Below are 27,515 nucleotides of genomic sequence, written 5' to 3'. Positions count from 1 at the left end.
CTGCATGAGTTTTTTACTGGGGGTGAGGGCGGTGGGGGGTGTATGAGGACATGGTCTGATTACCTAAACAAACAAGTTTGAAATGCAACTTACTTAGACAATAAATACAAAATTCCATAAACATACTTCCCATCATGCCCCTTTAGGAAAATAATCAGATGGTCAAAAGTGCAATCTTGGGCATCACTGGCAAGAAAAGGTAATTAGAGAAGAGAGTGACCAAGCACCACAATTACCCAGCCACATTTTACAGAATTTGATAACATTCAATCTTTTCAGTACTTAGATAATAAAACATTTCTTTAAAGTATTTTCACTTTTATTAGTCAGCTTTATTAAAACAGAAAGCAGTTTCTGTTCTCCTCTGCAATATCTGAGAGATACAGACCAACCAGTAAGACAGTTAGGAAAGCTGTTAAAACAATACTACATAATTCCATCCTGTATTAACAAAGGCAACAAATTGCATATAAGGAGACTGGTTTAAAAAAAGCAACTGAACACCTTAAGTTATATCACTACCAAGTGATATATTGCATTTATGCATAGTCATAGGGTGGTAGATTGCTGCCACCTTTTGGTTACAGATTGCTATGAAATTAAATTTCTACCTGAAAGGCACATACAATGGAAATGCATACTGTAACCTGTGGGATCCTAGCATCTCTGAGAACAGTGGGGTGCGACTGGAGCATCATTTACACTTTCCATAAACTGCACGGTGTGTGGCTGCATGTCTTGACATCTACTTACCATCTTCCAGCTTAAAATATCTTCACATCTTCTTCTATTGCTGAAATCAGCTCCCATTGGAATGCATGTAATGGTTACTAAATTATGAAACACTTTTCAGATTAAAATTAACAAATATATTAGCCAAAGAAAAAAAGAAAGAGGACTCAAAGGAGACAAATATATCAGAAACTACAATGAGCAGTTTGTACAACTTGTAGTAGATTACCCAGATGAGGCATTAGCCAAGACAAAACTTTTGGTTTGCACTTTTCCTCCACAGTAATTCACTTCTGAACAACAATATAAAGGAACTATGCCATTTATTTTAAGACAGAGGCCACCTTTCACCCTAAAACCAGCTCCTTGGAATATTTTACAGCATACATTCAACTTTTTTATCCTCACCTGCTCATTTTAAAAGCTATTACTAAGTAGTCAATGAGAAGTAAAACATACAAACAATTACTGCCACCATAGATTTGACCTATGCAGCCTATGTTACAACTTGAGAGCCTATGTACGTAATGCATGAGAAAGTAAATCCAGACCATTTTATCCATGAGGAAGGTATTGCCAGTAATTATTGACTGTAACATAAATCCTCAGCCTTAAAATGAATGGCAAACCCTCAGCAATGGTAGAGGAAACAGCTACAATGAAATTAACAGATGAGCACAAGATTACTAAACAAATCTTTGTATCTACTATTCTCCTTTTTAAAGGCCATACAACCCAATCCAATGTTATTTGAATGAGGCAGCACATATATCTGGTCAGTGAGGACATGACATTCATAGATGACTGCACAGTACAATGAAAAGGCAGCAACACCACATGACGGCTCTGAGTATGGAGGCAGAGCAAAATTTTTAATAAGTAATTACACATGAACTTGCTCACTGTCAGCAGAAAGTCTCTTGACATCCTTTTATGTTTCCCCACCTCCCCACTTGTTTAAAAAGAAAGAATCCAGCTGCAGGCAACTGCTAATTAAATACTTTGGCTTTCAGCTAGTTGCTGTGTGCACACATCTGCTGTGCAATAAACACTGTTTTAAGTGTAACTGACATATTTTCCATGCTCTAGGAGAGAATATTTATGACATAAAGAAAGAAAAAGCAAGCAGGGTCTGAGCCCCTGCCTCATATTTACTAGAAAGTAAAAGCTGCAAAGTGTTTAAAATTAAAACTGCTTAAAACGCCTTTAGTGCTTAAGGGCAGTCTTTAATCTCACATTCCAATGCTTTGCTCCCAAAACAACATATTTACTCATTTTTTGGCCTTGAAATTATGTAAATCCAAACATATATTTCAGTGCCTACACACATTTAAGTGGCTCACGTTGAGCATTTTGGCTTAAATGAATCATAAGCAACATCATGTTCCATTCCTCCTGATTTCACAATCTGGGTTTCAGTCAACAAATTTGAACTGAGGTAGACAAGTCAAGTATCTGTAATGAAGTCTAAAGTCAACAAGGCACTGGTCAGACTCCATATGCCTGTACAAATCTTACAGAGCTACATGAGCTTGGACAAAACATGGACGGAACAAATCAAAAAACATGACTGAGCAATGACATTCAAAGATCTCTCAAGTTTGGTCAGCGGCATTAAACATCTAGTATTATTACAGAATTAGCTTTTGACTGTCAAGTTGTTGTGCATTACTATTATTCAAGTATTTCTTAAGTCCCTTTGGAAATTACAATGAAACATCTTCCACGCCTTTTGCTGGATATTGCTGAAAGCAGCTGTTTTAACAAGCAGGTATTACAGGAGGAGGAGTATTTCCATTTAGATTCACCTATCTCCCTAATACAGTAAACATTCTCCTTAAATACAATGCAACTAAACACTTTCAAGTAGAAAAAAAAAAAAAAACCAAACAAGAAACAACCCAAAAGCCCACCAAACAAACCATCACTGACTCTACATTTTCTTGCTTCCCTTTGTCAGTCAGAAGGGCTACTCACTGTCTCAAATCAGAGGTAGCTCTTCACAGTAAACGTATGAGGGGATGTTACATCCTCCACTGAGACTACAAATGCACTAAGATGAAAGGGTGAAAGGGTACTAAAATTTGACAAAACTTTTGAACTGCATCCAGTAGACAGTACTTAAATCTTCTGTAAGCAAGCCAACCCAAGGGTATGCTGATCAGCAATGATCTCTCATCTGGGAGAAAGTGAACAGGTTTATCATATTACTTATTATTTGTTGCTCTACTATCCAGAATTTACACAAGTGAAAAGGGACATTTTTAGAATTAGTAAGAACAAATTATGTAGCATAGATCACAGCATATTAATCTTCACGAACAACTGCAAGAGTTGAATTTACCTGTAACTGGCGTCAACAAACAGCCCACTTCTAGTATGCAATCACAGTTTTATTCTCTTTACACTTAGAACTACATTTTTTTATTCTGCTGTAAGTTACATTGTGGCATCAAGGACATTTTGATTTTAACTCTTCTCGAGGAAAGAATTAGAGATGGAAGTGCAAGTATTTATGTGGGAGACAAGGGGAAGTAAGTATGAGAAACTTGAGGTGCAGCTGACAGCAAAATAGCACCAGACCAGAACAACAGGCTAGACCAGAATATTGCTTTTCTTTTTGCCTTAAAATATTGGAAAACAGAAAAAAAGTTAAGCACAGAACCTCAGAAGAGCTATCTAGATTACAGTTCTTTCCAGCTAGAACTGATCACAGTATTACTAACTCCCACTCTTCAACAGCCACCAAACTTACAAGTAGCATCTCCTTCTTCCCCTCTTGTTCCAAGTCTGCATGAAAGATGACATCCACTACTGGTCTGAGTTACTCTATTAGCTCCAACAGGACAGCGCGGCACAGTGAGCCTCCTGGGTACCAACAGATAACTCCCAATTGTGCTTTCACCCCTGAAAATGATGGTAAGATGCTATATACTGGAATTGGTATATATATTTTAAATCATTTAAGAAATTGCAGATAGAAGTACTTTAAGACGAGGTTGCAAGACAGGTTTTCAAAAATTCGGGCACACAAGAATTATGGGTACATGTGGAACTTTACTTTGGTCCACCTTTGTACTTGTATTACTGTGTGCTATAATATAGTGTAAATGGATTAGCATGGAAAGTACTGGACAGAAAACATAGGCACGTTGGTTAAATTTTAAGGATTACGCAGCATTAAGACGCAGACAGTGGTATTCCAACTATATATTTCATTAAAATGAAGAAAAGTACAAAGCAGGACTACAGAGGATTTTGATAAAACTACATCAAAACCCAAGCATACATACTCTGTAGATTACTATATACTATAGTATAAAAATTAAGACACCTGGAAATATAGTCGGGGGAGAATCTTTTGCTGTGAGGACAGCTGCTGTAATACAGTAAGAAAGCAAATTCTCAGTATTGCCATTTCCAGTCAAAATCCAAAAATACAGGTTGCAGCATTAGTCTACGTTCATCACCACAGTTTCTTATCTGGAAAGAGTAAATTCACAGCTTGTGTGTCTTGGAATAAATGTTTTGCTTTAAACACAAAACATTTAATCTCTGGTTTTTCCTCCCCTCCAGGAGATAACCTGAGATTTGACAGCATACCTACATCTATTTGTTTCTTCTAGTTTGTCAACTATATTCAGGGAAACGGAACAGATGGTTGAAAAAAATCCTGATCTTCCAGGAGTATGACGTTTTATTGTCAGTCAGATTTTAGTTCATCCTACACTAGAAAAAAGTATGATAGAAATTACAGTAATGAAGCCCTTCAGCACTGTAATAATTCTTCTCATAAGTATACTTTGAGAGATTCACCTCTAGTACTTATACCTGATTCTTCTCATTAAAGCACTAGGAGACTACAGCTGTATTAAGATGAGTATTCATTCTTTTAGTCTCAGCTCCATTTATATAACAATTGCAAGCACAGAGAATTTTAGAAAAAGTGGTCTTATTGAAAAGGCATGAACAATCAAGGATATTCGTGATTGAAATGAAGGATATTCTTGATTTTAAAATATTTTTTCCATCGTATTGCTCAAAACAGTAGTGCAGGTGGGTTCCCCCCCCCCAAGTAAGTAATTCAGAAATTTTTATTGGAAGTTGAAGCAACATAGTTTACCAGACAGTATTCTTTGCTTGTAATAAATAAACATCAGCATAACCCACAGATCTAAGGGCATCTCTACTCGACTAAGAAAATCCACGTGATGTTAAGACCATCTTCTGTTCCCGGAATGTTTTGTTTAGAGTATCTTGTTTTAGGGATCAAACTGTTTATTTTACTTTCAGAGCCATACACATATAGGAGCTATTCACAGAATGTCTACTTAACACAGAAAATGACTGAAAGAAACTACAGAGTCAGCTACTTTTTTAAAAAGCCAGCTTTCCCGATGAGATGATTTTTCCTGTTGTACTTGTCATACATTAATGTGACAAGAGAAATACTTATGATGACATTTCAAACTTGCGTATGAACCTAAGGCAAGAAAGCATTAAGGAAGGGTATAAAATCAATTTCAGACTGAGGTATTAAATAAGACTGGTTTTCTATGATGATCAATTCACATGCTGCACTGAAAAGCTGAAAGGAACAGAAATCAACCACTTGAATTCCTATTATTAAAAACAATTTAAACATAATTTAACCTAAAATATTTAAACAACAGATTTAAAACATAATTAACCTTTTGTTCCCAAATGAAGCTAGTCAAGATTTAATATGTAATTTAAATTGGAAACTACTGATATAATTACTTCATAGTATACAGAAGGAAAAAATATAGTGTTGTATATTATGCAATTTGGCCAAAATCCGAAAAATCACAGTAACTTCAGGGAAACTTATATGCAATATAAGTATTAGAAAAGAACTGATGTGTTTCTGCTCCATCTATTAAAGTGCTTTAGTAGATAGAATGATATCTAGTATCAAACAATCAGCTGTATGCTCTGCCCAAATGCTAGGAAGTCTTCCCAGAGAATAATTTCCATCCACTGAAGCAAAAGGCAGAGATGTTCTTCACTCCCAAAACAGCACTCCTCACTCAAAAATCTTGTTATTCAGCTTTAGAAAACTGTAAAATTCAAGCCAACGCATTCCAAAAGGACCGGTGATTTTGGGCACAGATATTTGGGTGCACTGCAACTCCTGAAAAGTTTAACTTTCGAAGAACTTGATTTGGCACTTCCTCTTTAAAAGTGTCCCAGAAGTAAGATAACCCAGGACACCCCACAAACACGTTTGAGACTTCTGAAAACCTTTGCTACTGTCACCCAACAGTGGGGGAGTTAACATCCCATGCCCTTTTCTATCCCACATCATCAAGCATCAGCATCTACCTTAAGACAATAGTGCCAGTGTAGTTCAAGTACACAGTAGGCCACAACAAACAGACTAAAGCCCCAGATCCAAGTTACCACCACATCTGATCAGTTTCCAATTCAAACAGCTCCAACTCTTAACCATGATCTATGAACATATGAACAGCTTGCTAACATGATCTAGACATAGCTGATGTCTTCCTGAGCATGTGGGCTGGAAGAGAAACCCCACTTAGTTCCAAATCACAGAAACACAGAATAATTCATGTTGCGAGGGACCTCCAAGGGAGCATGTGGTCCAATCTCCTGCTCAGTGCAGGAGTGCAACACTAACAACACTGAATCCAGACCAGGTTGCTCAGGGCTTTGTCTGGATCTTGAAAACCATCAAGGACAGAGACTTCTGGGGTCTCTGGGACTAACCTGTTCCAATCTGTTTCACAGTGAAAAAAATCTCCCATTTCAATTTATGACCTCTTATCCTCCTGCTGTGCAGTTTTAAGTGAGCTTGACTCCACCTTCTTGGTAACTTCCTAGGTATTGGAAGGCTGCTGTTAGGTTCCCCCAAAGCCTTCTCTTTTCTAGGCTGAAGTTGTCCAGCTCCTTCAGCCTTTCCTCGTGGTGTACACACTCCAGCGTATTTTGCCATGATTTAACCTTAACTGTAAAATTCGTCACTTTCTTTTGCTCACCTTCTGTAATGTGTTAAAGATAATACAGAACCTCTAAGCAAAAAAAGTATAAATTTAGGATATTTATACAGTTACTCATTAAAGCAGTCTGGAAACAGACTGTAACGAAGGGTAAAGTAACTGCAGGTTTGTCTTGGTGACATTTCTCTACAAAGAATATAACCACTCCAGCTGGGAGGGAATGCATTCTGTAGGTATTTGGAAAATCTATTTAAAAAAAAAAAAAGTTCTTGAGAAAGACAGGAGGAAACCTCTATATGTTACATCCCAAAAGAAAGCACATGGAACTACTCCAAAGGGGAGGGGCCAATTATTGCATTAACACTTTTCAAGAATAACAATAAAAGCAATACAATTTTTTTCAGAACCAAGTGAACAATGCCTCCCAGCACGAAGCACCGGTTGCATGTATCTACTAGTACTCTAACAAAACTGAAATTCATCTGGAGGGTCACACAAAAACTGAAGCAGAGCTTCAGAGAGACATGACTCATTTGAAACATAAAACACCACCAAGTATGTACATAATTTGTAGAATATAAACAACTTTCAAGTATAAATACTTTTAGCAATTCACTTTGATAACTTCAAGGTAAAGAACCACGAAAAACCCACTTACCTTTTGACTACTATGGAAAGTTTAATTAATTCCAATGTATTCATTTGTTCACAGACGTTTTGAATTATAACTGATTATTCCTTCCAAGGCAGAAGCTGTACCATGAGAACATCAGATAATACTTTTCTCAAACCCAAGAAAAGAAAGTCACAGTTTACATGAACAATACATGACTTCAATCCATGAATTCCCAATTGTGTAAAGATATGCATGTTACTACTTACAGGGGAAATAAAAAGATAGGGACATTTTTATATTTATCTTTGAAAACTTCATGAAATCTTACAATTTTGAAGCTAATGAGGTTTGTTTGCTTTGTTTTATTAGAAAAAATACTCAGGCAAGGTCTACAATCATCTGTCAATTATAAATGACTTACAAGAAACTCATGAAGCAATAAAATTAAAAAAATACAAATACAAACTATATCTGAAACACTTCTATTTGGCAATTTTATAACAAATTCAAAAAAGAAACAAAGATTATGGATTACTTTATAGGTACAGAAAAAGCAGTAGGTGAAGTGCTCAAGCAAAAAAAAAAACCAAAACACTGCATTTTTTCAAAAATAAAGTCACATCACTACAGATTTTATGAATAATACCCTTATTAAACAACCATTCCAGAACATCTTATATTAGTGGTGCTTTTAATCTGCACTTCATTTTGTTTGATAAGATTTTTATTTTTGTGTATATAAGTAACATTTTTAACCCATTGGAGCTAAGCAAGACTCTCGTGTCAGTACCAATGCAGAATGCATTTGTATTATATTAGAATATGCTCACTTCTGCAACCAAAGGGTTACTTTAAGTTTTATTCTATTTAATAAAAATTTAGTGTAAAAACTGCTGGTTATTAGTTTCACTGTAGTAAATTCCTCCCCAATAAGGAGGACTAACTCTGCAGTTTGACTGCATATATCCATACAAATTTTACATATTAGTTCCTTCCAATAGTAAGGAAAAAACTAATTTCATGTTCACCATTAGAAAGGAGCGCCATGAATTAATTATGGGTACTATTCATCCCTCTAAGATTTCTGGGAAGGATGTTCAATGTATTTTTGTTCTTACAACAGATATTAACAGTAGTATATAGTCCCTTAGGTATGTAAAAGAAGGTTTTTTTTTATTGTTAAGGAAGGTGCTTTTTTTAAACAATTCTTCTGGCAGCACTAGTGAATTACAATATCCTTCAATATTATTTCTACCGTAATATATACATTTTAACTTTCATGCCTCTAGAAAAACATCTACAGTACATTTCATAATATAAAAATATATTACAAATCTGCTGAAATATTTACAAGCAATGTCCTATTATCTATATGCAACATTTTTGTCTCCATACAAAGACTAACAGGTTAGACACATCTCTATTTGTCAGTTAAAAAAATCCATGGCTTCTTGCTTATTAAGCAAGAATATGATTTTACTTTCCTTTTCAAAGCCAACTTTGGTGCATAAAGGATTGATTTTCTAGATTTTTTTTTTTTTTAAAAATACCATTTTCTTTACATCTAGAAAACATTAGGCCAAATAAAAAAAGTATACTTTACAAGTGAATGGGGATCCTAAAGGGTCAAAAAAGTAAAATAAAACACCAATAACACTAACTGCTTAAAAGTAGAGGTTTTTCAAAAACCGTCCATTGATACGGATCACATAGAAGCAGATCTCTTTAACATACTATACTACTCCTGAAAAGGGGGTCAGACATACTGCAACACTCTTAACATCTTTAAACCGTACTATATGTATTCATAGTTGACTGGAAAAGACAAGCATTCCATCAACATTTGTTTAGACATTATAATCCAACATATTTTAGGGATCTGCAAAAGGACACGAGATTACAAATGACGAATTATTACTATCCACCATACTCAAAGGGCAACAGGATAATCCCTTGTTAGCTGTTCTATTGTCTGGCATGTGTTATATTTAGTTAACATTGACAAGAAGCCTAATAACTTGTTAACAGTTCTCCTGGAAATTGTGAGTAAATGGTGATGGTTACTTTTTCTTTTCATCAAATATAAACTACTGTATTCACTAAAGAAAAAAGCAGCTTAAAGAAGCAAGCATGCAAAGCCTTTTAGTTGTTCCACTAAGTTGCCAGAAGAGTGTTTGCTCAGTCTCCCACTGTACCATTCCATGAAAATGTGGATATACAGTAATATATTAATATATTCCACGGAAGCATCAACTTCATTCACAGAATGTTTACACTAAGCATAAATATTTATCTAAGAAAAAAAAAAAAAGGATGGGATTTGACTAATGTGCAACTTTATTTCTAAATCCATTGTCAGTGACTAAGACTGCGGTGTCCCCACTTGCTTGGTTTTTACCTCTTCAACCTCTTCTGGGGCATTGTTCTGTAAAAGAAGATAGTACAGTTTTACATAAAAAGCCTGAGATGTAAATTCAAGTCAGCTAGAGTATACTATGAAATCACAACTATATAAAATATATTTTCATTTAATTTGATTAAAATTGAAAGCCATTTTAGATGATCCCATATTAGCGTACATTTCAGATAATTATTTCAAACTTTCTATTGGAGTCATCATTTTAGCATGACATTAATAGCTGTCACTGAAGAATTCGCCTAACCAATTTTTCCCTTGCAAAATTTTGGTCTTCAACTTTATTTCTTTGATCTCCCGCAGTTGGTCCCAAAGCTCTTTTTAATCACACGCTGATCTATACTGCTAAAAATCTAGCACAACATTACGTGAGGGGACCTTAATTTTATTTGGGAGAGGTAAAAAGGGTTGCTCATTTTTCTCCAAGGACTTAATCCCAAAGATCATTATATTTTTATTTTAGAAGGTTATTTTTTCCTTTTCAAATCAAACTAATCTATCAAGTTCTGTAAAGGTAATCAATATAAAGATGATTAACACCTAAATTAGATTGTAAAACAGTCACTGTGTTAAGCAGTTTTAAAACACACAATCCAATTTCCTCATAACATTTTTATGATTTACTGTTAACATTGGTAATTCATACACTAAAGTAAGTATTTTAAATACTTACATTTACAAAGATAGCAGATATAGTATGATGATCTATTTTCATATTGTAAACCAAGTTTTCATTATTTTGATTTGTGAAATACACTGAATATTAAAGGTGAACTGAAAGGCTTATCGCATATCAAGACCTCAGATTAGTGTTCTAGTTACTCCTTTAGACACTAGGTCACAGGATGTTAAGGAAGAAACATAGGAACACTGCACTTCAGTTACAGTAAAAAAATTTTTTTTTTTTCTTTCTAAACCATCTTCATGAAATTTTAATATCAGCCCATAAATGTGTATCTTTGGACATTCAAAAAGGTAAGAGTGAATTAAGCATTTCAGATTACCTTTAAAAACTGTACACACAGAGAACTGTAGGTATTGACAATTATGTGAGCACACTAATAAAGAGCGGGGGAAGGAATCAGGAAATTATTAGAAACAAGATGGATTAGAAGCCAACCTGAAGTCCTAAAAACACAAACGTGAATGCAGCTTAAAGACAAGTAACACGTACCGTCCCATTTTGTCCCCCTCTAAAGAATCTTGTATTAAAAAATAACAGTACTTGTATACAAGTACAGATTTCAAGGTAATACTGCATGTATTACAGTTGAATATAAAATATGTAAAGATAAATTTGGACTTTAAAAAAATTGGTATACAAACCAGTATGTGATCTTAACAGAAGTGATCTTTCAGGATTCCACTGTATGTACCTCCTTTACTAGAATTTCTGTACACCAAGCACAAAAAAGTAAAATACACTTGGTAAATACACATATTCCCCGTTTCTCAGTAACTAGAGTTCAGTTCAAGAAGTTAAGTAATTCTGAAACAACTTAAGACCTCAGAACTTAACTCCTGGACGCTGACAGGATTGAGGCTCCCTGGTCTGGTGTATAACGCATTAGCAATCCTGATTTTCCAGCGTCTAAAAGTTAAGTGAGTCTTAAGACTATATTTAAGTAAAGAAAGTTACAAAATGAGGACATTACCTGTATATGTTTGGGTCCAGAAGCAAGGCAGTATCTTTTGGTAGTTTTGATAAATGAACTACTTTAGTTTTTAACTGATGTCGCTCACTTTCATTTACCCACACATCAGGCAGACTATGAATAAATAAAATAAAAATATTCAAAAAAGATCAACCGTTTTTCTTACCATAAAGTTATGTGGTAAACTAGTACATAGGAAGTTTTTTAAAGTAATCTTCACATTTCACTGGTTAAAAAGCATCTTCACTGGAGTGAGGAAAAGACAGCCAATCTTTACACATTATACTTCAAAGGTTTTCAGGTTCTCAGTGTGAAAAAGATACTAAACATAATTTAGATTATTCCAGAAGAATACTGATAATACTAAAGCAAACATACAATGATAATGGCAGTAATTCTCCATTTTAACAATTTAATGTGAAAATGGGTAGCAGGAAAAAAAAAACCCAGATCTTTGAAAATACTTTATTTTACTGGGCATAAAAGTTTTTGATGCTGTCAAAAAATTAAGTAAAGGCCAGAATATACTGCAAGCACTGAGCTTCAAGTTACATTAATTTGCTTGCTTCAAAGCTTTCAATGTCAAAATGCTCTGAATTTGCTGAAGTTAATTGTTTTATTATCTTCTGAGGAAATCCAGGCAGTCACCACAAAGTATTTGGCTATGTAACAGTTCTCATTGTGAGATGGAATAAAACTTGGTCTTCACACATTAAAGGGAATTGTTGCTTCAGTGCCACTTGCAGTGAAACTTAGGAAGATGGCTGAAGATAACATACACAATTGATCTATGTTTTGTACTTAAAAATTCTTTGAAACCAAAGACACCTACTTCAGAGTGGCTTATTGCATTATTGCTTCTTTTACTGAAAGCACATTTTGTTTTTAAGACCCTGGTGAGGTTTTCATGTAACACATTATTAAGAGAGGCACTGGGCTTGCAGAGGTCACCAGTGTCTTACTGAAAACCTGCTTTCTGCTTTCCTGCCTCCTTCCAAATGTTAGCAGCTACCCAGGCTGTGCAGAACAAACAAGTGATTCATTTTGCTTCCACTACTGGGGGGCGTGGGGAACCCTACCCCCCCAAAAAAGAAAGAAAAAAAAAATCAACCCCAAACTATACCAAACATAAACCCCCGAGATTATTTTCAGCCCACATAAAGTGAATTTTTTTTTTTTTTAACATGAACTAGGAGCCAAAAATTAATTTCAGGTTGGGGGGAAAAAAGTTTAAGTTTGTAATTAACGTTTTGAAACAAGTTTCAAATTGAGAAACCCAACCTTTAAGACTATCTAAATGAAACAGTTCCTTCTCTGACCAAAGCTATATGCAATTTTACAGACTTTTGCAAACTATTAAACTGAATATCTATTTTTCAGCAATGAAAGTTAACTGTAACTCAAATTCATTTTTTGGGGTAAGCCATCCAAAACATGAAATGAAACAAAGAACTTCTATCCCAGTAGGAAAAGGAGTTTCACCAATGATACTCTTCCCTCTTCAGATGAAGGTGGAAGAAAAAAAAGAAAAAAAAAAAAGGGGGGGGGGGGGGGGGGGGGAAAGGAGAAAGTACCTAGGAGGCAATCCATATATCTACTAAGGTTTAATACAGATCATGAAAGGTGAAAAAAAAAATAAGACTTTTTTTTTTTTCTTAAATAAAGCCAAAAATTATTTTTTTGACAAGCAAGATTTGGAAGACATTTCTAGTAGAAGCTATATGCTGAAGATTCAAAACAGTACAAACAGCAAATAAGAAAACTTTTCACACACAAAGGCTATTTGAAATATACATAAAGACAACAACTCAGTGAGCTAAGAAGTACTGGCACAAAGAATAAATTCCTGCTCTAAAAAAAAATTTTTAAATTATTTCCCTCTTGTATAGGAAACAAGTTAAAGACTAGTATTCACTGTTCCTGGAAAAAAACACTTAATGTACAGAGACCATGGAGCAGTTTAACAGTTTCTCAAAATGACTCAGAGTAGAAAAAGTTAAAGCTTTATTACTAGCTCCATCTGAAAGGATGATGAACAGCTCAGCACAATGGAAAAGTAATTATCATGACTGCATTCAACTTCTCTAAAGTGTGAGTACATTCACTGAGACAGATGGATGACATGAGCCATGATGCCTTGCATTTGCTGTTCTTAACTGTAATAATAAAGATGAAATTGAATCTACCAAATACTCAGTAATTCAGAACTACATCATTCAGTGCAGGAGATATACCCTCTACCTAACCCAACCAAGATGCAAGAAATATCAATATAAAACACCTTATTCTTTTGACCCGACCAAGCAAATCTACATTCTACTGGGGATGTCTTAACATTACTGAATAACTTGTCTTCTCTAATGCAGAGATTCTAGTATTGTATTCATCTGCATGAGCAAAAAAATTAATTCAACTCAGTATTAGGAAAAAAGTACTGATTTTTTTTTTTTTTTTTACTTTTCATATTCCCAGAGTGTTATATGCTTTTTAAATGCTTTTCATCTTAAAATGCAATTAACTGTCTTTATCTGCAATATTTTAATAAGAATAATTTCAGAATGCTGTTACATATAGTATTACCAGCTGTCCTAAAAGGAAGCAGAAAAATACACTTTTTACTAGAATATTTTAGTTATTCTCTCCCAAGTTGAATTGAAACTTGCTATCTACAAGTGCTGCAATGAGCAGCAAAAGCTACTCAGACACTTTAAAATTGCACCAAAATGCCAAAACATTGCTGTAGATAACCTATCAGCAACCCTAGTCCTCTGCAAATAAAAGCTGTAATAGATTTACACTGCCAAGTTCACACTACTGCACATGACTAATTTGGGACACTACAAAACTGAGTAATTTAAACCACTTAAAGCAAAGGTAAATTTCTGTTATGCTAAGGCTTTGCATCACCATCCCACTCAATCACTTAAAAGCAGCACTGAATCTAAAAGACCCCCTTGCTCTAAAAGTTAATTACATGAACTATGACTATTTAATTTGAAACTTAGATATCCTTACCTAATGAGTTCTACCAATATAGAGCTATCTTCCTGGTAAAACTGAAGTTTCTTTTAAGAAAGGGCCTCTAAACCTGCATGCCCTACCTAATTATGCAGCTATTCATCTTAGTATGAACTAAATGTCTCAGTAACTTCATCTGTATGCAGGACTATGGATCCAGGAATTAGTATGCAGGAGTATGGATCCAAGAAACAAATTCTGTTATAATTATTCTTACCTTTAAAAGGAAAAAGTAGTTAATCCCCTTAAAACTTGTGGGAAAACATGGAGCATACAGCTACTGCCTCTCCTGAAACTATTCTGCCTACTGCTCTCCTACATCATAGTGGAACCAAACATTTATTCTACTTTTCCTTACAATTAAGATCAACATATTTACATATAAATTATTTTCTGTGTCAGAAGAGAGAGATGAGATCTCAGCTATTTAGGTAAATTATTTCTGAAGTACACTCACTACTTTGTATGTCCCAAGCCTACCCAAGGGCAGTACCTTCATCCTGCATTACACACAAGGCTACTCATTTGGAACAAGGCTGAACTTTGAAAAGCCAAGAGAAAAAAGCAGCCAAACATGCTAGAAGATTATTCCAAGCTTCAGTGGGAGAATCCAAAGCAGCAGCAATACGAGATGGATACCTTAAAGGCACAATTGTGGTTATTATAGTGTTAAATTGTGGCACCCAGGCAAAGATTCTTGTAGTTCTATGTTACACTGATGATCGTACATTTTTCAGTACCTAAAAGTATTTTAGGATCATGATGAATCAGTTGGTAAAACAAAGTTGTCTCAGCGATAAATTCCCTTATGTATGTGGCTGACAAAACCAACCTGAATTCCCCATTCAGTAAGTAGAGGACCTTGTTATTAATAGTCACAGTGACAAAATGAATCAAAAACACAGCTTCAAATTTACCTAAACTGGTATCAGAGTCTAAAGACTTGAAAGTTAAAGTAAAAATCAATTAGAGCATTGCTTATTATTTTTTAAGCTTCTAAATTACTTTTTTAAAAAGCATTTTTTAAAACATGAACTTTAATTTAAATATTCAAAGGCATAACATAATTTAGTGACAGGCAGGTTATTTAGCCCACTGTAAATCCTTCCCCATTTACATCCTATATCATATCACTAGCAATATACTCACATGTCCTCTGGTGTCCAATGAAGCAACAGTTTTATTTTTCCAGAATCTTCTTTTCTTTTAGCTATTACCTAATAATAATTACATAAATCATAATTAAAGCCAAATCTGCAGATTTTTTGCTCAAAAACTGTTGTTCTTCATGTTCAATTGTACATTCATAAAAGGCAATCTGTTTTACTCTTTGAAAGTTGTGTTAATTCTATAGATAGGTAGAATGTACATATCGCTACTCAAGCCATTCTTGGCAAGGTTTAATATTTTCCTTTAACATTTGTCTACTGAGTGGTTCCTGAAAAAAAAAAAAAAAATAAGATGCATCCTGTAAGCAGTCTTCTTTCTTTTAAAATAGTTCAATTTTTTAAACAGCTACTCCAAAAGCTTTGAGAAATATACATTCCTCTACAAATATGCCCATGCTGTTCCACAAGACTTCTATAGAAGATGCAAGAAACTGATGCAGCTTATAGTTTAATTATAGCATGGCATAAGAATACAATCTTCTCTCACAAATGCTTCGACATCTAGGCACATCACACATATAACTTCCTAGGCAACCTTTACTCATTCTTTTTCAATACCTAAACCAAGCACTGAACAAGGCGACGGCAAAGGCTACTTGGAAGAGCTCACAGGCTGACAGAGATTGTTTAATGCATACATAACGGGGACCCTTAACACTGTAGAGAGTACACTTGCTGCTATTGTTACATGAATGACAAGTGAAATGACATGTGAAAGACCTGTCCACAACTGATAGAGTTGAAGCAGAACCTATGTACTCCACTGGTAACGTCCCAGACAAGAAGTGAGAACTCCTTTCTCATAGTTTCTCATACTAGCTCAGAGTAGACCAGCATGTAAGATACTCTCACAGAGAATAGTTTTTAGGTACAGGAGCCTGAAGCTAGACTCCCACCTTTAGCCAAGATAAAGTTAGGAATACACACAGAAAGCATAAAAAAGAAATCTGTTCCTTCAGGTACAAATATATTCTTTAACACCAGCATTCAAAAGGTATCCCAAAAATTTACAGTATCCAGAAAAATAGGGAAAAGCCATTTGCTTCCTCTTCTACTGATTTACCCTCAGTTTCTCCTTTATTACACATCACAATACTTCATACAGATTTTCCTATTTCCATCAAACACCAATTCTCCCACCTTCTGCACCTCTGAGGATAAAATGCTTATTAAATCTTTGGAAGATTCTACACATAGCCACTGAAGATACTATAAGCTCCAAAAGTTTACTAGAGAACCTTTAAAGCACAGAAATACAGAAGGGTAGCAAGTGATCTTTAAGAAAAAGGCTAAACTAAAATGTAGCATATGGAAATTAAATCCTGAAGTCCATAATCTGTATCAACCAAAGCAATTTCCCACAACTGAATGCCATGGTAAATTAAATTTAGTCATGACATTTCAAGGAATTCACAAATTCGTTTAGCGTTTTTCTTTTTACAACTATGCGGAGACCTTCTAAACAGAAATGATGCAGAGAGAAGTATCCATGGATTTAACAGCCAGATTATTAATACAGATATGTTTCAGATATCTGAAGGTATCAATATGCTTGCAGATGAGAACTGGAATATTGTGTTCTCATGGCAAGGTTTTGGTAGCGGGGGGTGCTACGGGGGTGGCTTCTGTGAGAAGCTGCTAGAAGCTTCCCCCATGTCCGATAGAGCCAATGCCAGCCGGCTCCACGACGGACCTGCTGCTGGCCAAGGCTGAGCCAATCAGTGATGACGGTAGCACCTCTGGGGGCAGCGGGGGGGAGGGTGATAACTGTGCAAATGCAGCCAGAGAGAGGAGTGAGAATATGTGAGAGGAACGACTCTGCAGACACCAAGGTCAGTGAAGAAGGAGGGGAGGAGGTGCTCCACGTGCCGGAGCAGAGGTTCCCCTGCAGCCCGTGGTGAAGTCCATGGTGAGGCAGGCTGTCCCCTGCAGTCCATGGAGGTTAATGGTGGAGCAGATATCCACCTGCAGCCTGTGGAAGACCCCATGGTGGAGCAGGTGGACACCTGAAGGAAGAGCAGGCTCCTGGCAGGACCTGTGGACCCACAGAGAGGAAACCACGCTGGAGCAGGTTTGCTGGCAGGAATTGTGACCCCGTGGGGGACCCACACTGGAGCAGTCTGCTCCTGAAGGACTGCACCCATGGGAGGGACCCACACTGGAGCAATTCATGAAGAACTGCAGCCTGTGAGAAGGGCCCCCATTGAAGAAGTTCATGGAGGACTGTCTCCCATGGGAGGTACCCCATGCTGGAACAGGGGAAGAGTGTGAGAAGGAAGAAATGGCAGAGATGTGTGATGAACTGGCTGCAACCCCCGTTCCCCTATGCCACTCGGTGGGAGGAGGTAGAGAAATCGGGAGTGAAGTTGAGCCTGGGAAGAAGGGAGGGGTGGAGGGAAGGTGTTTTAAGATTTGGTTTTATTTCTCATTATCCTACTCTGATTTGATTGGCAATAAATTAAATTAATTTCCCCAAGACTAGTCTGTTTTGCCCATGACGGTAATTGGTGAATTATCTCTCCCTACCCTTATCTCGACACCCAAGCCTTTCGTTGTATTTTCTCTCCCCTGTCCAGCTGAGGAGAGAAGTGATAGAGCAGCTTTGGTGCGCACCTGGCATCCAGCCAGGGTCAACCCATCACAGTGTTTGAGATACTGAGTTTCTAAAAAATATTGAAGACTCACACTAAAAGGTTTTAAACCAAGTTGTCATGAGATATGGAAAAGGCCATCCAATGACCTAGGGTTAGAGAAGCAATAAAGGAAGTACAGTAATGCACAGTTCTTCCGAAAGGAGAAGGTTCCCATTAGTTAGCCCCAGTTTTAAGATCTCTCATTTAATATAACTTCACAATTCATCTGGAAATGGGACTGGAAGGCAGAGTGAGAAAATCTGCTTTTCGTATCAGGCAATTCAAGATAAACTGAAGGAATGCTCCTTGCAAGAACTGCAATAGGATGTCATAGTGTGATACTGTAGGTAAATAACAGTAAAAATCCTTTTTCTAGTAATCTTTGCTGATTAGACAAAGTTTAATAGACTCTTGTATCAAAGAATACAATGAGGTTCTTAAATTCAGGCATGTGAAACAATGCTGACTTTTCCTCCTAAGTCTCAAGCCATACCCTCCAGGATATATCCTTTTGCTAAATTTGGAGCAGGGATGAAAACCATGACTTCTTTTTAAATAAAGGTCTAGAAAGCACTCCACCAATCCCTTCTAACTTTAAGTTTTAGCCTTTGCCCAGAACCCAGCTGCTTTTTCTGCAAGCTCAGTTTCTTTGCTGTAGACTGGAGCACCTGAGCCTGAAACCAAATAAAGATAAGTCAAAGCTCACTTTACAGGGCAAATAAAACTCAGTTCTCATCAGCTTTCCCATTCAAAACTATACATTTTCTTGTACAGTCCAATTCATTATCAAATTAACCTTCAAGTTTCAAGGAGACATGTATGTTCTCTCATGTAATGCAAGCATCATGGATATCGCATACTGAAAAGTTTACAGGTGACCTTTTAAAACATTAGCATTTGGACACAGTAAACTAGCTACACCTGAGTTAGAAGGAAGAAGTTATTCTCCACAAGCTGCTCTTCATCCTCTCTAAAACTTCAAGAATATGAACTAGGAAACCATACAGAATATACAAGTCACAGATACATATTACATCTAAGTACTAGTTAAAGCTGGGGTTGCTGTCCCTCTATCAAATCAATAGCACTGCTTCTATGGGGATTTACAGTATAATACATGGTGATTCCAGAACCTCATAGATCTCTGTGCAAACCACCCAATATCATCACCTGCATTCTCCAACAGGAAAAAAAAAAAAAAGTACAAACTCTGATATTAACAATACCTCGTTTTCAGGAATATGCAGTGCAAAATTTAAGACTCTGCTGTCTTACCATCATCACACCGAAAAGAGGTATTTGTAAGAACTGAAAAAAATGAAACACTGATGTGTAAAGAGATTCAGAGTAAAAAATTTAGGGCAACCCAAGTACTGCCTGAATTATAACACTGCAAGTACCACTCCCTTATTCTTCAAGCAATCAGTGCTAAACTAAGGGCTTGAACCAGCTTTCATACATACAGAGAAGTTCAACAGGAGAAGAAAGTAACTCTTAGCAGTAGAAAATAAAAAAAATAATAAATAACAACAAAAGAGCTAATCATATACAATACATGAAAGCTATGAAAGTTATAGGTAGGATGCTTTTGGGCAGAGAGATATACTTGTATCCAATGTGAATTTTGCAGATTTTTTTCCGCATATCATTGGCTTATCTTGTCCCTACTAAATAATCAATACTCAAAATCTGAGCAATTCACTTGTTTTTGACTGGGATGAAAGATCCTATCTCCACATAAGGAACAAGCCTACTTTTGTTTAATATTAAAGTAGTATGTTAGCTTTCTGTTAGGAGACAATAGAAGTCTGGCATCTATAGCTGCCATTAGTTTTCCCACATGCATTTTGAAATTGTCAAATTTAAAGAATTTTTTATAAAATGCATAAAAAAGTAACCACTTTTATCACAATTAGTGCAATGAAAATTTTACCATAACTTAGGCAGGCTAGAGTCAAACACAGCTACGATACAGACAAATGCAAAACTGCAAAAGTTTTGCAAAAAAGCAATTGAAAAAAATTATTTGTTATTTTGACACTAGTAATCAGAGCTTTGCGGTCAAGTCTGCAAAAGTTACAACTGAGATGGAAGAAATCTAGCACGTCTGCAACAATGATGCTCTGCAGACTTAAAATTGTTTTGTAAAGAACTTAAGTCCGTTTAAGTTTTTAATTGAAAATATAATTCAGCCAGTAGATGTATGCTCAGTACAGCTTTATTTGAAAAAACTCTTACTATATTCTCTAAATTTCATGCACAAAAGAGAAATTTAAATTAAATTTATCTCTGTGAAGGAAGCATGCATCAAAGTTGTCTCAAATCAGAAATGGAGTTCTGCTGACCTCTTCTGGAAAAAGAAAAAAACTTCACCCTATAAATTGGTATGCATCTTTCTTTATTCACTTACTATGTTTCAAAGTTCTAAGATTCCAAAACACATGCAGTTAGTATCAATACATGTGATTGCTGAACTGAAATATCTAAAAAAGCTAAAACCAGTGAAAAACAGTTTAGTATTCAAATATTTTAGAGAATAATTCTAGCCATTTCAAAAAGTTGGAGGGGGGACAGGGGGCACGGAGGACACAGTAACCTAAGCACTGCATTTTTTATTCAGTGTAATATCTGCTCTTTAGGTTAAATGGAAATGCTTGACTTTTTCCATCTGACAATTGAGAGAATCAACGTACCAAGAATTTGATTCCAATAAAAAAAACTAAGCAGAAAAAAAAATTCATAATGAAGTCAAAGGTGAACTCCAGATGGCAAAAACAGTCTTTAAAAAGGCTTTATTGATGACTGCATTCTGCAGCTTTCCACATCTATAAAAAGATGGGTTTAAAAAAAAAAAAAAAATCTAAAAAAAGGAGTGCTTTTTCATAGGAGATGAAAGGTATCTACAATGACTGCTTAGAAATTCTTCACATTAGTAATTTTTCACTAAGATATCCATCCTATAAAATACTGCATTGTGCTGACATTATTCTTATGCTGCATAAAAAAAATAAACCTACATAATTTATGCCAGAGATCAAGACAATTTTATCTTCATATTTTTCACCTTTCCAATTAAAGCCCCTGATAAGTACACATTTTTTCTTCATCTGAAGGCGGACCACACAAACTATGTTATGCTATTGAGCCAGTCACCATTCAAATTCAATGTCCTAATGCTTATAAGTTATGCAAAATGTGTTTGCATCCGAGGTGACCGTTAGCTCAGTATAACGGTGTACATCCACAAGACTGCTTCCATTCTACCTTTCCTTTTTAAAGCATATTTTAGGCTAAGTCTCATCAATACAGCTGAAGTCCAGCACAAGCCCACACAACTGTAGCAGCACACTAGAATAGGGTAGGAAAGCGTAGCATAGGGCTAGAATCTTAGAACAGTTCTGCCACTGGTACAACCTCTCCCACAACTGAGGTATAAGCAATTTCAGATCTAATCAAAGCCTATCATCTCGACTGACGCATGCACGGATAAGCTAAAAGAATTTTCACCACTTCCTCCAAGTTAATTTGAAGCAGTTTTAGAGCACACTCCTCCCTCTAATTCCATCTCCTTATGAATTATTCCAATAGCCAAAGGTGAACTTCCACAACCAAGTAGTCCGTCTGGATAACGTTTCAAATTAAAGCAAGCTGTGAATTGGAAGAGAATCTGTTTTTCTCACAGCATTGTAAAATCCATGCTGGCCAAGAAAAATGGAATGAGATTTAAATACAGTAACAGCTAAGTCACCTGCAAACCTCCACTTGAGGCTGGTGCTCATGGCACATAAAGTTCAGGAGTAACCATTTGGGAAAAATTTCCAATACAGGCCACAGATATTTATAACAACCATCAGTTTGTAGAATAGGACAAAGTAAGTTTCATGCCTACAAAACAATCTTTTATTTATGCAAAGGGACTGACAGTTCAATAGTTTGAATCACGTTAAGGTTAAGCCATAGCTGAAGACAGAGCAGTCAGCATTCTTTCCTTGGACTGCAGTTCATCTTGCACTAGCCTGCCAATTTACAAAGCACTCCCCCTCATTTTGTCCCATCTCTTAATTCTTTTCTTCAGCTTTTATGTGCCCATATCTCCCAATTTGGTTAAGAAAACCTGCAGTTATATAGCTTTTTGAACTTCTGATCCCTGCACCCCAATTCAGTACTTTTTTCCCCTCTTTTGAACTTTTCTAATTTAATACTGATGTCTATCCTATCCATAAACAAGTGAAATTAACACAACAGGATATGGAAACAGGACTTAAGGCCAGTTCCCCACCTGGTACTTGCCTCCTCCTAGCAATTCACTGACATTTTGGTGGTAAGTTTATTAAAAGAAAAAGAGGGGGACAACAATACATTTATTCAGGATTATGTTTTTTAAACTGAAAAAAAAGGAATAAACACAAATTTCAGATCAGCATCTTTAAATACTCAATTATACAACTACCCTCAAAATATTCCTTGTGACAAATTAGCAATCACTCACGACTATGGAAATGCCATCTGAATTGCATTCTTGTTTAGAAGATACAACCAAATTTTGCTGCAATGCATAGCTGCTGTTAGATATTTACCCAAGTGTATCAGACAGGAAATGCTACAAGCTATTCAATTTGTGATCTAGAACAGCTACTAACACTACTTTTAAAAAGTTAATTTACTAATAGAAATGAACAAATCAATAATGTAAAATACTATTACTTATTTCTGATTAAATGCCTACAGCAGTAAGAGAAAAACAGAAATATGAAGTATTGGATTTTTCAGACACATAGGTAAACAAACAGAATGCATAACATATATACTTACAGTACTATGAAATACAACACTGTGGCCCTTTCCTAAACTTTCTATATGTGCCGAGAGGTTAAAGCAGATGGCTCGATGTCTTATAGCATCCAGTGTTTGTGCATCAAAGAAGTCATGAGGTCTTGCTAGAAAAAAAAAAAAGGAAAAGAGATCCTTAGTGTTCAGCACATTGAAAGCATTCACACACATTCAACCATGTAAATAAGTCTGAAGTGTCATTAGTAAATCATTTATCATTATGGCAGTAGCACTACCTTGTCAAAGAGCTGTAAACAGTAATTTAGCTGAGAGGAAGGAATGACTCCAGGAGGGGCACAATCCATTTAAGTTTGGTCAAAACATATTCCTTGTAGATCAAACAGCTATTTTGACAAACTGAATTACACTCACTCATTTTCTTAAATTTCAAGTGAATTCTATTCTTTCTTAATCTTCAAAATTGAGAATTCATTAATTTTGCCGAGTACCTCTGGGAACATCCGTTGCTATCATCTCTTAAAAAAAAAAAAAAAGAAGTCCCAGTACAAAGAAACTAAACCCAGAACTCATTAATAAATGTGAGTTCTAATTTAACACAAAAACAGCCCAGTTAGGTTCCCATAAACGTCATGACCTAACTGGCCAAGTCACCCTTACAGCACAGTCAATAGTTCCAACATTACTGCTGTGACTTTCTAAAAAATAGTATTAAAGTACTTCAAAACACGATAATGCATACAATCAACATCTTAAAAGCAGAATTATACCTGTACCTTATTTCTTAACTTTCTTAAAAACAACCTGCTCTGATCTAATTTATAATCACCAAAAAACCCAGCTATTTCCAGTGAATGCTGGGATGCTGCAAAGAGATCAACAATAGCACCAAAACCAGAACTGCCTCATACTGCAGTGGAACACAAAGCAAAGGATTAAGTAAGAATTACTGTGAACATACAGGAAATACTAGCTCGTCAAGAAATTTTTGATCCCCACGGAGTAACAATGCTGAACAGTCACATCAAAAACTCCACACTGCTAAACATGCTTCTTTCTATCTAAAAGTTGTCATTCCATGTTCTTTGATTATTAGTAAACAGATTATTTTCTAGCCAAGAAGCACCAACTACATCGCATACTACACTTCAACTTATAATAAGTAAAGTGCAATTAACATCCATCTGATATTTTACAAGTAGTTTAAAACCAGCATGCACTAATAAAGCCTTTTTCCTTTTAGAAAAGGACTTTTATAGTTAAGTGTTTCTTGAACAGTGAAAAACTACTGAATTCTGATTTGGAGTGTAAAGAAGGTCTATCAATTCTACACTAAAAGTAGTCTAACTAAAAAATAACTGCTAACAGACACATATTTACATACCACTCGAAATACTTCACACAAATTTTTACAAACATACCATATAGTACAGTAGTAAAATTACATGAGCAAATACAGTATTAAAGTATTCAGATTCTTTTAAGCCTTGTTTGAGAGCAGTAATTCTCTATATAAAACACTGAAATTAAAACAAATAGGAATTGATATTACATTATCAACTATATATCATCCTGTAATCCACAAAAACAGTGATTCAAAGTTCTGTCGTCTTCATTTAAAACAGCTTCTATATTCCTTTTCACCAAGATAATCTATTATTTCACAACAAACTACAAATTCCACGTAAAAACTAGTATTTGCTTCACTCCTGGGACTAACTGTTGTTAAGCATTCATCTGTACATTATGTTCTGTCCTCACTATCTCAGTTGGATACTGCCAATTAGGCAATCATCTCGCTGAAATGTTTCCTTGCTATAAGTGGTAATGTAGAACCACATGCAGATCATGCTGCAGGTGGTCAGTGATGCAAGCATATAAATATTTTATAAATAAATATGAAGGAGGAGGGAAGAGAGGGTAGAAAGGAAAAGACAACCCCAAATTTTTGCTTTTGGTTTCATACAGCAAATTTCTTCAGGATTTACCACTGCATAACATTCAACAAATGCAGAAGAAAGGGCACAATTTGTCAAAGGCATATGAATAGTTTTCTTTACTCCTTACTAAGTGTTAATGCTGTATCTTCTATGTATTGTAAATCTATTCCCTCAAACTTATTTTCAGAGTAAGGTGTCTCCCTTCCTGCTTAATACAAGTTCCAAGTACACACCAGTTACTTAAGTCAAATAAATTAGAATCTTCATATCAGTAGCCTACTAAATTAAATTCCAAGTCTTATGTAACTAACTTTCTTACTGTAAATTCCATGAACAGCAAGTTTCCTTATCTCACTTACATTTCTCCAGTGAACTTAATTATCATGCTTGTTAATAACTATAGTGTCATCTTTGCTACTGGAGAAGCAAGTGACAATATTGTAAATATAATCTTAGGTTCAGCAAAATTCAGAATAGCAATACTATGACTTATTTTAGAGATACACACTTTCAATATGTTTGGCTCTATACCTCTAAATGGCAGACTACCTGGAGCAGTGAATGTGTTTAAGGCTATCCATAAGAAAAAGCAAGCTACTGACTGTAATCCTGAATTATTCTGCAACATCAAAATTTATATGACACATCAGACAGTCTCTATAGCATCACTAATGTAACCAACTATAAAGGCGTCTATACTACAACATACTTTCATCATAGAAGTACTAATTTCCAAACTTAAAAGAACACATACTGTTTACAGACAGGGAAAAAAAAACCCAAAACAAAACCACAAAACAGTTTAAGAATGGCAAGATGTTCAGAAGGGGGGGGGGGGGCGGGGGAACAAATCAAGTAACAGTAAGAATTCTCTTTATAGTTTAAGTTAGAAGATCATGTTCGTGTCACATATAAAGCCACAGTAAAGTCTTCCTTTTTATTTATGCATTAATGTCTCTCAGAAGGGTGTTAACCTTCAGATATAAAACACAGGTCTATATAGAGGAAGTAGATTTATTGATTTGCTGTATTTAAACTGTTAAGAATTAACAGATGAGGATGCTTCAGTAGCAGCATGTATTAGCAATCAATTGCCAAAAAATATTTAGTAAGCCACTTAACACCTTGCAAAAAAAGCCGGGGTCTAAATAAACCATGAGTAGGTATAAAGAACATGCTGACAACATTTTTTCAGGAGAAAATTTGGTTTTTGATACAAAACTGATTTTTTCATCAAATGACTATTTGTGAGTGATTTAAACAGACTGTACACTATCAAATAGCATCTTGCTTTACACCCATTTGTCAGAACTTCTTGTAACCCAGCTTGCAGAGAACCTGGTACATATGTTCAACACCTCTCCCTTTGGACACTTTTAAAATATCTAAATATAAATCTACGTTCCTAGCTTTATATACTTGTCATGGTTTAGCCCCAGCCAGCAACTAAGCACCATGCAGCCGTTCACTCACTCACTCCCCCTACCCCGACGGGATGGGGGAGAGAATTGGAGGAGTAAGAGTGAGAAACACTCCTGGGTTGAGATAAGAACAGTTTAATAATTGAAATAAAGTAAAATAGTAATGATAATAACAACAATATAATAATGATAATAATAATAATATACAAAGCAAGTGATGCACAATGCAATTGCTCACCACCCGCCGACCGATACCCAGGCAGTTCCTGAGCAATGATCGTTGCTCCCCGGCCAACCCCCCAGTTTATATACTAAGCATGACATCATATGGTATGGAATAGCTCTTTGGGCAGTTTGGATCAACTATTCTGGCTTGTGCCCCCTCCAGTTTCTTGTGTACCTGGCAGAGCATGGGAAGCTGAAAAGTCCTTGACTAGCATAAGCAGTACTTCGCAACAACTAAAAACATCAGCATGTTATCAACGTTCTTCTCCTACTAAATCCAAAACACAGCACTATGCCTGCCACTAGGAAGAAAATTAACTCTATCCCAACCGAAACCAGGACAATACTATAGACTGAAAATACTTAATGCTGTTATTTTGTTACTTTGGCTTCTTAGATAAGGGTCCTTGCCCCCCCGCCACCTTCTTGTAAAGACAAAATATAGAAACTTGCACACTTCATTCTTTAACTAAAACTAAGCTAAGACAGACAAGCAAAATTGAATCAGCCCTTTGTCAAGTTCACTTAATCAACAATAATCCACACAAAATTTTAAAGAAAAGCTACCACTACTTAGCATTTTCAGAAAATGCTGTCAACTTTGGATACATTTCTGGGTCACATACCCTCTGGAGAAATACATTACAGTAGCCAGCTCCTAACTCAGTTGAAAATGATTTTTGCCTTAAGGCAAAACTCTACAGCCAGCATTGCATTTGTCTCAAGAGGCAAGAAGTTAAAAAATTGCTCAAGCAGCTGTCATTTTTCTTCCTGTGCAACACTTGATCAAGACAGCAGACCACTGAAGTACCACAGTTTGGCCTTTAACATACCCATAATATCTACTACTTACATTTTTTGCCACAGATTCATTCTGAAGCTCTGATTTGAAACTTCTAAGTCAATAATGTACATCAGTTA

General features: G+C 35.7%; 1 protein-coding gene across 2 annotated transcripts in view; it reads right to left on the bottom strand.

The window, feature by feature from the left end:
• Positions 1-7,814: 7,814 nt before the first annotated feature.
• AEBP2 (AE binding protein 2) overlaps positions 7,815-27,515 on the bottom strand; it is a 53,187-nt gene continuing 33,486 nt past the window's right edge. Inside the window, exons 5-9 of one of the 2 annotated variants that reach the window (XM_075709312.1) lie at positions 23,033-23,157; positions 15,568-15,635; positions 11,401-11,514; positions 11,072-11,138; positions 9,716-9,754 (exon numbers count right to left, since the gene is read on the bottom strand). In XM_075709312.1, coding sequence (XP_075565427.1) covers positions 11,084-11,138; positions 11,401-11,514; positions 15,568-15,635; positions 23,033-23,157 — 362 coding nt within the window. In that variant the 3' untranslated portion in view covers positions 9,716-9,754; positions 11,072-11,083. Of the gene's footprint in view, positions 9,755-11,071; positions 11,139-11,400; positions 11,515-15,567; positions 15,636-23,032; positions 23,158-27,515 lie in introns of both variants that reach the window. The other variant, XM_075709319.1, reaches the window with a different exon arrangement.

The sequence above is a fragment of the Pelecanus crispus genome, chromosome 1 (assembly GCF_030463565.1).
Source record: "Pelecanus crispus isolate bPelCri1 chromosome 1, bPelCri1.pri, whole genome shotgun sequence".
Classification (NCBI taxonomy): Eukaryota; Metazoa; Chordata; class Aves; order Pelecaniformes; family Pelecanidae; genus Pelecanus; species Pelecanus crispus.
This window is presented reverse-complemented; position numbering and strand designations above follow the sequence as displayed.